General features: G+C 41.0%; 1 protein-coding gene across 2 annotated transcripts; it reads left to right on the top strand.

Annotated features, from left to right (window-relative positions):
• The first annotated feature begins 713 nt into the window (after nucleotides 1-713).
• Nucleotides 714-15,167, top strand: vwa7 (von Willebrand factor A domain containing 7). Of its 2 annotated transcripts, none has more exons than XM_085370353.1 (16): nucleotides 714-947; nucleotides 1,140-1,373; nucleotides 1,493-1,589; nucleotides 3,913-4,047; nucleotides 4,182-4,377; nucleotides 4,492-4,661; nucleotides 5,094-5,206; nucleotides 5,409-5,525; nucleotides 7,439-7,654; nucleotides 10,660-10,792; nucleotides 11,153-11,305; nucleotides 11,446-11,538; nucleotides 11,622-11,902; nucleotides 13,083-13,219; nucleotides 14,357-14,516; nucleotides 14,604-15,167. In XM_085370353.1, exons 1-16 carry the CDS (start codon nucleotides 714-716, stop codon nucleotides 15,165-15,167), a joined length of 3,033 nt encoding a protein of 1,010 aa, XP_085226479.1. The 2 variants fall into 2 exon arrangements, with proteins under 2 accessions (XP_085226479.1, XP_085226480.1); XM_085370354.1 differs by having other exon boundaries at nucleotides 714-952; nucleotides 1,145-1,373.
• The last annotated feature ends 652 nt before the right edge of the window (nucleotides 15,168-15,819 follow it).

Below are 15,819 nucleotides of genomic sequence, written 5' to 3'. Positions count from 1 at the left end.
GTGAGACTGTTTTTATCAAGTTCTTTGGGTCTGACTACAGCTCTAAAGAAATATTTGCATTTGTCTGCTAATTTGGAAGCTAATAAAAATAACCATTATGGCATAAAATAACTCATACTTCATGCTCATCTAGTGTTCATTTTTGCACTGGAGTCAGTTAACGTATTAGGCTAAAGTGTTAAAAATTGATTAGTTGTGTTGGTAAATGGCAAGTGATTGCTTAAACTGACCACCAACACCACCAAAGTTTTTGCTTTGTGAAATGTTAAAGTGAATGACTGTCTTTGAATCAATCCTGGAGAGTTTTAATTGGGACCGTGACATAGTAAAAGGAACAGGTTGTTTTTTATAGGCCTTGTGCTTTGTTGCACTCTCTCCTCGTGAAAGCACAGACTGTGAGAACAATCCCAAAGAATGTATCTGAATTAAGATGAAAAAGAACAATAGGAGGCTCTGTACAGGCAAGGCTGAGAAAAATCTGAGAGGAGCTGTCGGGGGTGGTGGTAAGGACCGGGTGATGACAGAATAGTACGCATGGTTGAGTGGCACAGCTTGATCAAATTAGCACAAAACTTTACTGAACAATAGAAGTCAGGTCAGTTCAAATCCTTTCAATTAAAAGACAAAATAATGAGTTTTAGCAAGACTGATATCAGGCAAATGACATTTCGTTTTTATTTCATGCAGGTAGGACGTGACCTGCTCAGAGCACAATGTCACAGCACAGAGGAATCTGGAGGAGGCAGGTGCACCTTTTTACCCTCCCTTACCTTCTTCTCCTGGCTTCACCGTGCGAGGGTTTCCTCCCTGACTTGTGGTCTAGAGTGCTGACTCTGTCCTGGGACTCACACACTCACCAGTACATTACAGAGCGGGCCATTCTAAACGTAACCCTGGAGACTCTGAGGGGACTAAAAAAACACCATGGAAACCATGATAAAGAGGAGGTGAGGTCATGTTTGCAGTCAGGAGATTTACTGAGTAATGCAGCATCAGTGGTTCATAAAGTGTTTGAATTACCTCTTTAAGTAAGTATGCAAATTTAACTGAATCGCTCTTTCTCCCTATGGTGATATTTGAACACAGACGTATTGAATTTCTTTCAAATAATGATAAAAGTCCTGGTCTAACGATTGCAGATCAGACTGGGACGTGGATTTTGGAGAGCTGTGGGAGATGTGGTGAAATCCAATGCAGCCATGGACTTCCGGAGCTCCACAAGGTCTGACCCAGTTTACCACTTTGATTCAGAGCATATTGAAAGTGCCACGGTCATGCTACGACGGTTCTGGACCCACACTGTGCTCTCAGTGCGGGCCAAAGAGTACCAAAGTGCCCGTCATAGCCTGGGTCAGCTATTTCATTCACTGCAGGTAATCTGCCACACAGAACTGAATTTTAATAATAGGGGGAGGGTTAGCTTAACCTTAGAGATATTTCATGAAGTGAAATGTTTTGGCTATGTTTTTGTTTTGAACATCTGCTATGTCAGGACTTCTACAGCCACAGTAACTGGGTGGAGATGGGCCAGCGTTCTATTTACCTCCATCTGCTTCAGCCAGAGGAGCCTGCCGTGCCTGTAGCTAAAGGTGATTCATGAATGTGACATTATAGTCCCATTTAATCACAAAAAAACAAAATTAGTTGTATCTACACATTATTGTAAAGGTCCTCTTGAAAAGACTAGTTACTGAGGTAACAGCTTTACAGAATTTTTTCATTTTGCATCATTTTATCATACTGCATAGCTTCACGTGTTAAAGTTACAGCTCTTCCACAGTTTTCCTACTACCGATTTTGCTGCTTCTTCAGATGTCATTCTATTGTGGTCTAATCTGTTTTACAGTTTTTTCTGAATGCTTAAACCCTAACTGTGATTCCTGTAGCACAATCTCTAAAACTATTCAGACTTATAGCAAAACCACTCACTGAGTTTGCAAAACTAAAAGCACAAAAACTGCTTTGCACTCAGTTTGCAATTTTGTAACACACACTTTGCAAAACTGCAGGCACAATTCACTGCACAACACTCAATTACCAAATTTCCAACACACTCCTAGCAAAAGTATACACATGTATGGCTATCATTAACACTAATTTGCCAACTGTCTGGCACACTTTCACATGTGAAAACTTCTTTAGATAATTAGTTCACTTTGCAATCAGCCTAAGCACTATAATACAGGTAAGCTGTGTGTGCGGAGTACAATGGAGGGAGCAGAAAGAGTGAGAAGTAGAGGAGGCCGAGGAAGAGGACGTGGAGGTGAAGAAGTAGGATGAAGAGGACGACAAGGACAAGGAGGAGCAAGAGGAAGACGAGGAGGGGGGAGAGGAAGATGAGGAGGGGGGAGAGGAAGGGTAGGAAGAGTAAGAAATAGAATTGCTGATGACATCAGAGCTACAATAGTGGACCATGTAATCAACCGTGGAATGACCCTGAGGGTAGCTGGCCAACGGGTCCAGCCTAACTCGAGCCGCTACACTGTAGCAAGTACCATAAGGACATCTTGAAATGAGAATCGGTTAGTACAGTCACTTTGCACAAAGATTTGTAGCACTGCCATATGCCAATGAGAAACACACCAATACCATTGATGTAAAAATACTGAAATTGTTACTTTACAGAATTGCTAGATGACCAGATGCTGGGGGCAGAGGAAGCATGTTCACTGCAGACCAAGTAACCCATATAGTCATTATGGCGATTGCAAATAATCCTATACTTGGAAATAAACACTTGTGTTTGTTTTGATGTGTTTGAATAAACACCAGTACTTGAAGTTTGGATCCCTCTATGCTTATGGATCTATGACAGAAGTATGAGCTCAAACTGACATAGCCTACCTTGTGCACAGAGAAAGCAAAAGCCAGATGTGTTTTGTATTCATACCATCAGTGTGCAGTTGGCGCATTGTGTGCTTAGTAGATGATGGCTTGTGTGTACTGTTTGATACGGAAACACCATTTTTACGAAGGTGTGAAGAGTTAATCTAGCTGTGTTTGCTTTTGCAAGAGAACTACAATGTTTTGATTATTGGGTGACAGGTTTTCTTATTTGTGTGAAGAGTTTTGCAAAATTAGCCAATAGTTACAAAAAATGTGCTTAAGCTATCAGAAAAAACTGTAATATGCTACTGTATAGTATTTATTTCATCAAGTAGAGATCATTCAGTTATTATTTAACAGTTCGATTAATATGTTATTTTGTAATCAGACTTGTACCAGAATGGAGTCCCAGCAATGATAGAAATTAGGACAATGAGAGTGAAGATGAAGACGGAGGCCTGGGTGGGGCTGTTAGTGACAAGAGGGAGGCAGAGATGAAAAGGAAGTGGGTTTCATGAATGAGAATTTGAAAGGCAAAATGACTGAGTGCTGAGATTTAAACTAGGCAGAACAGAGGCTGACTGACTCAACAAAATAAAGAAAACGATTTGATCAGAGCAATTATGTCAGTGTTTAGTTTAGCAGGAAAATGGAAGTGACGTAAAAAATAAGGTAGTAGCTGCACCCAGGAAGGCAGGGTGCATAATGTTTCATTTAAAAGAATATAATATTTATATAATGTGTTGGTTTTTTTCAAAACTCAATGTGTCACTCAGTGTGTATATGTATATACACACATACACATATAATTATCCACGTCATTTAACTATTGACCCACCACGTCTAGTAAAGCACTCCCCATCTTTACTAATTAACTTGACCAGCCAAATGTTCAACATTCTTTCAAATGTGGCTTTAAATGGTTCAGTGGAAATCAGCTATCATTTCTATTGGTCATGCATTTAACACAGACTCCCAATGTTTTGGAAACCTGGCTGTACATATGTCAATCTGATATATTCATTATTACATTACAAAAAAAAGTTTAAATGTAAAAACTAAAGCCTTCATCATTTCTGCTTTCAGAAGACACACCTACCTGTATGGAGTGCTTCAGTACCACCTGTCGAAACAACCTTCTGCCAAGACTGAAAACCACACAGGGAAACTCTCAGCTGCTCACCACTGGATATTTCAGTACATTTCCTCCAAAACCTCAGGGTAAACCTCGGCCACCTGCAGGCAAAGTGTTACAAAAACACAATAAATAAACACATTTGGTTTTTAGAATATTTTAAAGACTTTTTCAACTACGTTTCCATCTACAAAGCTGTAAAGATGGGTTTTTTTTCTAGGCAAATGCAGTCATGGAGGTATTCTAGACAGCAGCCGCTTCTCGGGCGCCAAAGGGGGCATCAACAAGGACAGCACCTCACCTCTCTTCTCCCCTCATCATTACCTCCATCTCAAAGCTGCCACTTTGGCTACTGAGGCCACCCTGACTGTGCTGAGAGACGTCAGAGACTCTGTGGGCCACAGAAACTTTCTCAAGTAAGTTTAAACCACTGTTAAAGCTCCCTGAACTGTAGACTTGTTACAAGATTCAGGTGATGCCTGTGCTGCATGAAATGACTGTCTTTAATTGCTGCTGAACTCTCTTTGAAGACTCTTTAGTGTGAAGCAAGTTCCTGCACTGGTTTTTGTCATGGACACCACAGGCAGCATGTTTGAGGAGATCCACGCTGCTCGTCTTCGGGCTCAATCCATCATACAGAGCAGAGCCAACAGCCCGGGGCAACTCGGCACCTTTGTGCTCGTCCCCTTCCACGATCCAGGTGACAGCTGGTGGTAAAAAGTGCCTGCAGGTCATAACAGATAAACCTGTAGAGGCTTTTGCCCCCTGTTAATGTGTGATTGTGTTTCCCATTATATACATACCTTTATATACTTCTGTAGAAGGTATAGTTCTGATTATATGTTTCATGCCTACTGTATGTTCTATCAACAGTGAGCCTCTAGATTTGTGCCATCTGTTTCCCTCAGTTCAAAGAATGACTGAATGAACTTCTGTGACTTCCATGAAAGCAATGAAATGAGAAATAATATATTAATATAATAACTTATAGACAGAGCCTCTTGATAGCTTAAAGATTCAGTCTTATGGTACTGTAAATATGTTTTAAATAGACAATAAGGGTCTATAAAGACTGCAAACAAGCTGTTCCTTATCACAGTCTGTAAGCATTTATATTTACTGTACTGTGCAGGAGTAGGACCGGTATTTGAGACTGATGATCCAGGCCAGTTCATGCAGCACATGGAGGGGCTGATGGCTCTTGGAGGCGGAGATGAACCAGAGATGTGCCTCTCCGCAATTCAGGTACATTTAGACGCTAAACACTCAGAGAGAATAAGTGATGTTGTGTGTGTATGTGTGTGTGCGTGCATGTGTGTGTGTGACAAGGGGTTTCTTTAAATCACCCTGTAGTTCTTCAGCTAAGACACCTGAGTTAGAAAACACAAACACTGCAGTTGTATAGATTGGACATGTCACCACTAACTTGCTCTCTTCTTGTTATTAGCTGGCACTCACTCACAGTCCACCTCTGTCTGAGATCTTCGTGTTCACTGACGCTTCCCCTAAAGATGCCCATTTATTCGGTGTGGTGAAGGCCCTCTCCCTCGAGAAACAGAGCAAGGTATATGCACCTTTGAAGGGAAGTCTTTTTTTTTTCATCTGTCACATAGCATTATGTTTAACAAAAATCAGAGCTGCTTTAAGGTTGACAGCGAAGACAAACACCAACCGGGAGCTGCTGTTTAATAACCTGTTCTCAGATTTTCAAAACTTTAAAATAAAAGCCTTCATCTGATGTGATTGCTACTGGTTATACAGCTTCTGTTTGTATGTATATTTATAAAGAAAGCACTGCGTGAATTACATTTTTAGATGGGTTTTAAAGGAAATAAGAATTTCCTGGAGAAACTGTGCCTGCTGAAAGCTGGTGGAGATTACCTGCCTCATGTGGCCGGCAGGTGGCAGCAGCTACACTAGTTGAAAATTAAAAGTTTAATGGAATTGTAGTTTTTGTCACTGGCCACACAGTGGTGCTATTGTATCATGAAACCTTTTAACCAAAGGACAGTTTTATTACAGTTTTTTCTGAATGCTTAAACCCTAACTGTGATTCCTGTAGCACAATCTCTAAAACTATTCAGACTTATAGCAAAACCACTCACTGAGTTTGCAAAACTAAAAGCACAAAAACTGCTTTGCACTCAGTTTGCAATTTTGTAACACACACTTTGCAAAACTGTAGGCACAATTCACTGCACAACACTCAATTACCAAATTTCCAACACACTCCTAGCAAAAGTATACACATGTATGGCTATCATTAACACTAACTTGCCAACTGTCTGGCACACTTTCACATGTGAAAACTTTTTTAGATAATTAGTTCACTTTGCAATCAGCCTAAGCACTATAATACAGGTAAGCTGTGTGTGCGGAGTACAATGGAGGGAGCAGAAAGAGTGAGAAGTAGAGGAGGCCGAGGAAGAGGACGTGGAGGTGAAGAAGTAGGATGAAGAGGACGACAAGGACAAGGAGGAGCAAGAGGAAGACGAGGAGGGGGGAGAGGAAGATGAGGAGGGGGGAGAGGAAGGGTAGGAAGAGTAAGAAATAGAATTGCTGATGACATCAGAGCTACAATAGTGGACCATGTCATCAACCGTGGAATGACCCTGAGGGTAGCTGGCCAACGGGTCCAGCCTAACTCGAGCCGCTACACTGTAGCAAGTACCATAAGGACATCTTGAAATGAGAATCGGTTAGTACAGTCACTTCGCACAAAGATTTGTAGCACTGCCATATGCCAATGAGAAACACACCAATACCATTGATGTAAAAATACTGAAATTGTTACTTTACAGAATTGCTAGATGACCAGATGCTGGGGCAGAGGAAGCATGTTCACTGCAGACCAAGTAACCCATATAGTCATTATGGCGATTGCAAATAATCCTATACTTGGAAATAAACACTTGTGTTTGTTTTGATGTACTTGAAGTTTGGATCCCTCTATGCTTATGGATCTATGACAGAAGTATGAGCTCAAACTGACATAGCCTACCTTGTGCGCAGAGAAAGCAAAAGCCAGATGTGTTTTGTATTCATACCATCAGTGTGCAGTTGGCGCATTGTGTGCTTAGTAGATGATGGCTTGTGTGTACTGTTTGATACGGAAACACCATTTTTACGAAGGTGTGAAGAGTTAATCCAGCTGTGTTTGCTTTTGCAAGAGAACTACAATGTTTTGATGATTGGGTGACAGGTTTTCTTATTTGTGTGAAGAGTTTTGCAAAATTAGCCAATAGTTACAAAAAATGTGCTTAAGCTATCAGAAAAAACTGTAACAAAGAAAATAATTCATCCAGCAGTTATACTAATAAGGAGCAAAAATAACATGCAGCCAGATTGAAAGACTGAAAGAACCCCTCTTGTTTGCCTTCTCTTGCTCACTGTGAAATTACTTTGGACAGGGGGACTGCAGTAAAGCAAACTGTATGTCAGTGTACTTACAGCTGACAGCACTTATTTTCCCTACAGGTGACTTTTCTCCTTACTGAAGATCCCAACTACACCAAAGAGAGCCGAGGCAGGTTAATGAGGAGGAAGAGGAGAAGTAGAGAACCTTTATCTCCTGATCGTTTTAATCTCTACTCTTCACTGTCCTCCCTGTCAGGAGGACTAACAATATTCACCACCAACTCTGACATACACAGGGTCTCCACAATAGTGGAGGACAACACAGCAGCTGACAAGGTGCCAAAATAAGATTTTTTACTGGAAATTCACTCCAAACAAAGTTAACAAGTTATTTAAGGAACTGAGGTAGTACACTAGCTCACAGTATCTGTTAACTTCCCTCATTCTAGCAGTCTCAATTTCCCACCTTCATAATTTATCAACCATTTAATATTAGAAAATTTCAATTACAGTTTTTGCCCGTTGCTTGAACACATTTGGCAAAACGTCGCTCATTGTGCCAAAACTCTAAACACAAGTAAACACGACACAACACTGGGAAATATACCATACACATCTGTGCCAAAATGAAACTCCACTCCCAAAACCTAAACTCTGCTGTCAAAACCTAACATTCCTCTGTCAAAATGTAACTCTGTTGACAAAATGACACATACTTGCATCATATGCAAACACTTACAGATCAGGGGGAACACACTAGTCTTCTTTACATAAAACACTGCAGTCCTTGATTTCCATTGTGTATTCAGAAGGCACATTTACAGGAGACACATTTCCAAACAACCAAAAACGCAAATAGACCTACTCAATAGTGTACATCGCAGTACCATGAATTCAGATAAAGCAAAAAAAAAAAAAAACCACAACACAATAATACTGCAATAGAAAAAACACTATACTGTAAACACAAAAAACCATGACAATTGTGCATAAGTGGGCTCATGGATCCCGCCGTCTGTTGGGGTCTGGCCACAGGACCTCATCAACATCGCAAGCAGTGTCCTCTCCCGCTGGGCACCGGGGAAAATATCCTCTTGCATGTCGAAACCATCCATGGATTGCTGTCACCTGAATGTCGCCGCAGGCCTGTTCCATTGCCTGCAGAAGAGGCATGCGGGCATGTGGTTGGCGGTCATATACACGTCATCTCCAAGCCTAAAAAAATCCTCAATAGGGTTTAAAAATGGTAAGGGGGCAAGTATACCACTTCAAATTGATTGTGGTTGGAGAACCAGGCCTGGACCAGAGCAGCCCGATGGAAACTGACATGATCCCATATCACCACAAACCTGGGCTGATCTGGTCTGTTCTGTACAACTATATCATGGAGAGCATCTAGAAATGTGAGTATGTGTTGGCTATTGTATGGACCTAGTATTGCATGATGGTGCAGAAGCCCTCGAAGGCATATGGCGGCACATAATGTGATGTTTCCCCCGCGCTGCCCTGGGACGTGCACAATTGCCCTTTGGCCAATTACATTACGACCCCGTCGTCTTGTTTTGCTCAGGTCGAATCCAGCTTCATCAATGAAAATGTATTCATGAGGCTGTGCAGCTCCATCCATGGCCGAGATTCTCTGAAAAAAAGGGGAACATGTCACTGTACTACAGTGCTACACATACGGCACCCTCACCCCATCACACAGGTACCTGTGTAGCTCTCAGAATAGATCCATGTGGTACTGATATGGTACATATTCAGCTGCTACTGGACTTCACCAATACTCTATTGTAAATGTAAGGGACAGTTACACGTACCCGTACATATTCAGCTCGAAGTCCTTTGACCCTGTCACTGTTCCTCTCGAATGGGACTCTGTAGAGCTGCTTCATGGTGATGCTGAGTTTACCCAAGATGCGTCTGATGGTGGTGATGCTCACATGGTTTATGTTGCTGAACACTCGCCTGTCTGCAAGTATTTTCCGTCGTAGCTGGTGGAGACGGATGGCATTGTCTGCCCTCACTAGGTCCACAACAGCAAGTTCCTGCCGTTGTGTGAACAGGCGTTGCCGTCCTCCCCCAGAAGGTCTTCGGGTCATTCTGGAGGAATACAACCACATATTGTCATCGGTTTGCTTATTTTTCTTACAGTACTTTACTGTATGTACTGTGTCATCCACTGTACAACACTGTACTTCAATATAAGGAATCAGCCACTTTGGCTGCAAAAGGAGCATTAGCACCCCGTACACTTGATATGGTAATGTGATATACTGTAGAACAGTGCTATGGAACCATCTGAGTAGAGCAGAAGGTATGGAGGTGAAGACAGACCTGTTTTCTAGTCGGAATGTTCGTATTATAGATGCCACTGTGAAGCGGCTTAGATGTGGGTGGACTCTCTGCCCAGCTTCCCTCATAGTCAGGCCATGGTTGATGACATGGTCCACCAAAGTTGCTCTTATTTCATCAGAAATATGGGTCCGTTCATGGCCTCTTCGGCCTTCTCCTCCTCTTCCTCCTCCTCCTCTACCTCTTCCTCTTCCTCTTGCTCTCCCTCCATCCATGCTTGCAAAGTTCTTGAATTGGCTAAACTGAGGGCTTTTTGTGGCTGGCTAATTGGTGTTCAGTTTTGCAAGTAAGTGCCTTCAGGTGTATATTTGAGTGGTTGCAATTACCCGATGTGTTTTGTATTTTGGATACATGTGTTTTCCGAATGGCACCCTGACATTTCATTTTGTGAGCGAAGTGTCTTATGTATGAAATAGAGTGTAGCATGCAGGACCATGTGTGTTGCATAAAGGAGTAAGTGTGTTGCATAAAGGAGTAGGAGTGTTGCATAATTGGTACTGGGGTGCAAAGCAGCGCTTTTGTTTAAGGTATGGGTACATGTGTTTGAGGTATGGTAACAAAAGCTTCACGTTGTGTTACTTTAGTCTGAGCATGGGTTTATAGTGTTCAAGCAACGGGCAAAAACTGTAAATATGAAATTTTCCATTGACCTAATGCTCTAATTTTCTCAGACAAACATGGCAACTGCTGCTTATAAAGCATTGAAAAAACAATATAATTTCATTTTCTACATGACAGTTAGCACATGTAAATCTTTTTTAATCAAGTAGTCTATCTTAGCTGCAACTTTTTGCTGAGCAGAAATGTGTCAGATTTTATAAAAAGTTATATCACAAAGTATATTTCTAATTTTTTTTTATTAGTTTCTTTTCCAGCAAGCCGACTAATTTCTCTTTTAGACCTTTAATTTCATAATGATATCACTTATAATTACTCTTCATTACCTTCATTACCTATCACAACTTATTTTTCTTCTCCTACCTCAGGTGACCCTCCTCCATGTGGAAAGTCACAAAGACCTGATGTCCGTTCATACATTTAGAGTTGACAGCTCGGTAAAAAATGTCACCCTACATGTCTCTGGCACTATGACGGAGTGTATCCTTACCAGTCCATCAGGTAATTCTCACATCATATTAACATCAGCTTTGAAGTCAGGGTTAGCTTTTTTTCCATCACGACACTGCACTTTGAACTGTACTTTGCATTTGCTTGAAATATCATGTACAGGGTGCAATTTCCCTGTAATTAAATTGAATTTCAGCATATTTTCTTTTAAATAGCAGTATAATTATATTTACATGTAAATATTGAAAGGTATTTACACTACACTGAAATTCAGTTTAGTTACAGGGGAATTACGCGCTAGATTTATCACACATACTTTAAAGTGTTACCTTGCAAAGATCATTCTTTAACTTTTTTTTCTTTGTAATTTGAGGGTAAAATAAGCTCAGCTGTTTATGCTTCTCTTCTCAGACCAGAGTCAGTCACTGTTGAATGAAGAAGGTCCCCTAGCAGTGCTACAGCAATTTCAGGGACTGTACCGTGTCAACCTGTTTCCTCCTTTACAACCTGGCCAGTGGAAACTGCAAGCCAAGAGCAATGGGCATCTTACGTTCAATGTTATAGGTAAAAGAAATAATATCGAGTACATCAAGCAGATCACCTGGCAGATATTCATTTTCAATTCAAATGCAGCTTTACTGTGGTATGAGATTTTTTTAAAAACATTTTTTAAAATTGATTTGTCTTTTGATCTACACCACCAGGTGACAGCGGTGTAGACTTCCTGTATTATTTTGCAATTATAACCAATGAGACACACCCGGGTCTGGCCAGAGTTGATGGTAATCCTACAGCAGGTGAGGGATTTTGATAAATTTACACGATAATGAGGATTTGTAAGTAAACAATATGTTTAAGAATATATCTTTCTAATTTTCAGGTGTTCCTGCCTTTCTAGTGGTGGCTGTTACAGGCCTGGGTTCAGATGAAGAGGCATCTTTTAGTCATGCAACACTGCTGGGGGCTGAAGGAGAAAGTCTTCAGCAGGTGAAGCTCAACTCCTCCTCTTCATCTATCTATTCCTTGGAGGAGCTGGTGGGCTTGGTGGACCCTTTTCCCAGAGTTCCCTTCTGCATTAGACTTTCAGGCGAGGACAGCAGAGGAAACAAACTGGAGAGGGTTTCCACAGAGATGGTGGAGCCCACTCACATTCAGATACAGGTAATTGTTAGCAATAATGCTGAAGAGGACAGAGGCTGCTTTCTACTCCAAGTTTACTATAGTTCATCTCCGTTACTCTGTTATGTACATCTATTTTTCAATTTTTCTTATATTTTAAATGGAAATTGTTTTGGTTTGGTTATTTCTGTGCACAATAAATGTAAAGCACTCTTGCACTCTTACAGTGTATCAAGAAAGTATTCACATCACTTCACTTATTACACAACATTGTCATATATATATATATATATATATATATATATATATATGGTCTCATAGTTGAGACTGTATGTCAGAGCACAAACCAAGCCATGAAGTCCAAGACCTCTGAGGCACAGATCTGGGAAAAGTTACAGAAAAACCTCTACAGCATTGAAGTTTCCAGTGAGCACAGTGTGCTCCATCATCCGTAAATGGTACCAGTTTTGAACCACCAGGCCTCTTCCTAGAGCTGTCTGCCTGCCCAACCAGAGAGATTAGGGTACAAGGGCCTTAGTCAGGGGAGTGATCAAAACCCAACGGTTACTCTGACAGAGCTTCAGCATTGCTCTGTGGAGAGATGAGGACGTTCTAGAAGGGCAACCATTTTAGACCATGAGAAACAAAATCCTCTGGTTAAAAGAATCTAACTTTTCTCATCACTGCATATTACCAGACCGATACCATCCCTACAGTGAAGCATGCTGGTGGTAGCTTCTTGCTGTGGGCCATATGAACCCATATAAAGACTCTCTAAGACCACTCCTTTGTTAAATCCTGGAGTGTCCCAGCCAGAGACCAGATTAGAACCGGATTGAACATGTCTAGAGAGATTTGAAAATGGCTGTGCATTGATGCTTCCCATCGATCCTAATGGAGGTTGAGAGGTTCTGCAAAGAAGAATGAGAAAAATGAAAACAACCCGAAAATGTCAATATGGGATATTTTGTGTCGAATTCTGAGATGAAAAGGCTGCAACATGGCAAACTGTAGAACAAGTATAGCCCTGTGAATACTTTCTGGATTTACAGTTTTCTCTGTAAAACTCTATTTTCTTGCTTCTTTAAATTCTGCAGGGCCAGATGGCACAATTATAAGTTATTGATTACCTACAGTATCTATGTAGAGGTGTCAGGTGATGACCTTTCTTTGACCGGTGGTCCGTGCACTTTTGACACAGTCTGTTTCACACATTATTCAGGTGCTTTCTCTTCCTGACCTCGTGCCTGGTCAGAGTGCTGTGGTGAACTTTGAGATCCAAAACCACGGTGCAGCACGGAACTTCAGTTGGACAGCCGATGATGACTGTGGATATCTTCTTATGACAGAGCCCCACAGGTAGATCAAAATGAAAATACATCTTGCTCAGGTACAAAGCAAACTTAGACTGCCATCCCGCTTCTTTTGTCACCTTCGCTGGCATTCTCTCACCTTTGAAAACTATGTAAACTTAGTAACCCAAAATATTTTTTAAATTATACAGTTATGTACAAAAGTCTTGAGTCACCCCTCAATTCTGCTCTTCATATCAGATTGGCTTTCTAATTTTCTTTTTTGCTAGTGGATATATTAAGGGTGTGCACCTATTGCAGTTTGCACTTGTGCTTTAGATGGGGAAAAGAACCAATTTTAAATTTTAACTTTATGCACTTTGTTATTAAAACACATAATTTGTTCCCATTTCTTTTTAATGAAAATTTCAAAGATAACACTGTGAAACAGTAACAAAATGTACCAACAAGATTATTCAAAAGAACTATTAGCTGAGTAGTGTGTCATTAAAAAGTGTGAGGAAATTAGACCAGTTGCGGACAAAATAAGAAGTGGCATGCCCACTTAACTATCCATAGCAGATAAAGATGCCTATAAAGGCCGTCATGAAGCCATCCCCAAGGAAGGGAAACGGGAAAAAGCTTAGATATACCAAATTATGGACTGAAAATCTGTGGTAACGGGTCTTATGGAATGACAACAGTCAGTATCTACAGTCATGGTTTGGCCTGCATTTCACCCATTGGTGTTGGGAATCTTGTTAAAATTGATGCAATTAAGAACACAGAAAGGTATGATTCCATTTTGGGCCTGATTGGCAGTGGCTTAATTTTTCATGACAATGATCCCAAACACACTGCCAGTGCATTAAAAGCATACCTGGATAGAAAAACACAAAGTAGAACACTATTATTCATGGATTGGCCTCCCCAGAGCCTGGACCTTAACTTTATTGAAGCAGTGTGGGATGATCTTGACAGAGGGTGGAACAAAAGGCAGCCGGCATTCAAAGAGGACCTTTGAATGTCTTTTAAGAAGCCTGGAGACCTATTCCTGAAGACTACTAAAAGAAAGGAGATAAAACCTTGCATCTATTTCGCATTTTAAGAAAAATATAAATTAAATGATGGCTAGTTCAAAACTCTGGCACAGTATTGTAAGTATAAGTTAAATGATTTCACAATTCATGTTTTTGCCCTTCAGCTTTCTTGTAGCAGAACAAAGGTCTTTTCGTGACCAGGTGTACCTCCAGACTCCAGCCACAGCGCAGGCAGGGGTGACAGTCACCCTTACACTGACTGTAAATGATCTTCATTCTGCTGACTCAAATTATGCAGTGGCCTACTTGACTGTGGTCCCTCAGGTGAGCAATAAGAGAAACTGCAGGATATTCTGCTGAAAACTTGTTTTTTGGTTTATTGTGTATATGATGATTTTCTCTTGCCTACAGGATTCAGACACGTCCCCACCATCCTGCTCTGCAGCACGAGTCCAATCGAACTGTTCTGCAATTTGCAACGCGACTAGCTGGAGTGTGTCTCTGTCTGTATCAGATATCGGACACTCTGGCCTTGATGCTCTGCAGCTACAGGAAGGTGAAGGTATTCTGATTTTGTTTCACAGTAACCCAACCTCAGAGGACAGCCTTGGAGAGCCTGGCATTGAGCTGCAACAGACACAGAGGGATAAATCAACAAATGGAGCCTACCACCACCACCAAGAGCAACACAACCACAAGGCCAGATTAGAGACAGGGGGCCCCCCTTTGAATATTTCAGAATGGTCGCTGGATGTATCTCAGCCACTGTTTGTGAGCTACACATCCAGCTGCTGCTCTACTCAGGCAAAGATGCTGGTTTGGGACAAAGCTGGAAACATGAAACGCTGCCATCTAACAAATGGTCAGAAGAGGCAGCTACAAAACAAGAGTACAGAAACCAGTGGGACTGGACAGAAAATGCCCACAGGCTTCTTTTTCTTGCTGTTAGGTCTGCTGTGCTTTCCTCTGCTTTAGCCCCGTGTGATTACAAATGTTTTGCTGGTCAAAATTATCTGTTGATGACTTGATACAGAGCTTGCTCTACTGTATTTTCAAAGGCAAAATCTGAAGCACCAATAATTTTTTTTCATATTGATATTCAAAAGATGCAAATTTGCAAAGAATAAAAAATCTTTTATTGCACTTCCTTTTATTTTTGCTACAACTAGATTTGTATGCCTGTCACGTTTAAGGCTGTGTGAGAGGTCGATTCATTTGTAGTTTGTACTTGGGGAGCAGCACCAATAACACCAAGGCAAGCTTTAATACTGATAGATCAAAACATAAACAAAGTCCAGAATCTAAGAAAATAATTACAAAAACAGAAGACATAAAAATCAGAGATTAGTTAGGATACAGGACTCCACAAAAACACAGAATGCACAGACAATATAAAGACAAGGTAATGAGGGGAGTTGGAACTGGTGGGAAACCAAGCTGGAGACAACTAAACAAATGAGATGGAAGGAACAACACTTGCCAAAAGAAAACGGGAAGAGTGACACAACTGAATGTGCACCCAAGATCAACTTGACATGCGAAAAAAAGTCCAAAAAAAGAGACAAGGCTGAAGGAACATGAAGTTATCTATAACCAAACTATAAAGGCACAAATTACAAACCATAAA

The sequence above is a fragment of the Diplotaxodon limnothrissa genome, linkage group LG14 (genome assembly GCF_057381915.1).
Source record: "Diplotaxodon limnothrissa isolate DT_005_m linkage group LG14, D_limnothrissa_male_GT1.1, whole genome shotgun sequence".
NCBI lineage: Eukaryota > Metazoa > Chordata > Actinopteri > Cichliformes > Cichlidae > Diplotaxodon > Diplotaxodon limnothrissa.
The sequence above is the reverse complement of the archived record's forward strand: the minus strand, read 5'-3'. Positions and strand labels throughout refer to the sequence as shown.

Excerpts from the sequence above, each read along its gene's own strand:
- vwa7 (XM_085370353.1), top strand. The coding sequence starts at position 714 with ATGTCACAGCACAGAGGAATCTGGAGGAGGCAGGTGCACCTTTTTACC. Across the intron at positions 10,793-11,152 it reads TATCCTTACCAGTCCATCAG|ACCAGAGTCAGTCACTGTTG; the intron begins GTAATTCTCACA and ends TTCTCTTCTCAG. Across the intron at positions 14,517-14,603 it reads ACTTGACTGTGGTCCCTCAG|GATTCAGACACGTCCCCACC; the intron begins GTGAGCAATAAG and ends TCTTGCCTACAG.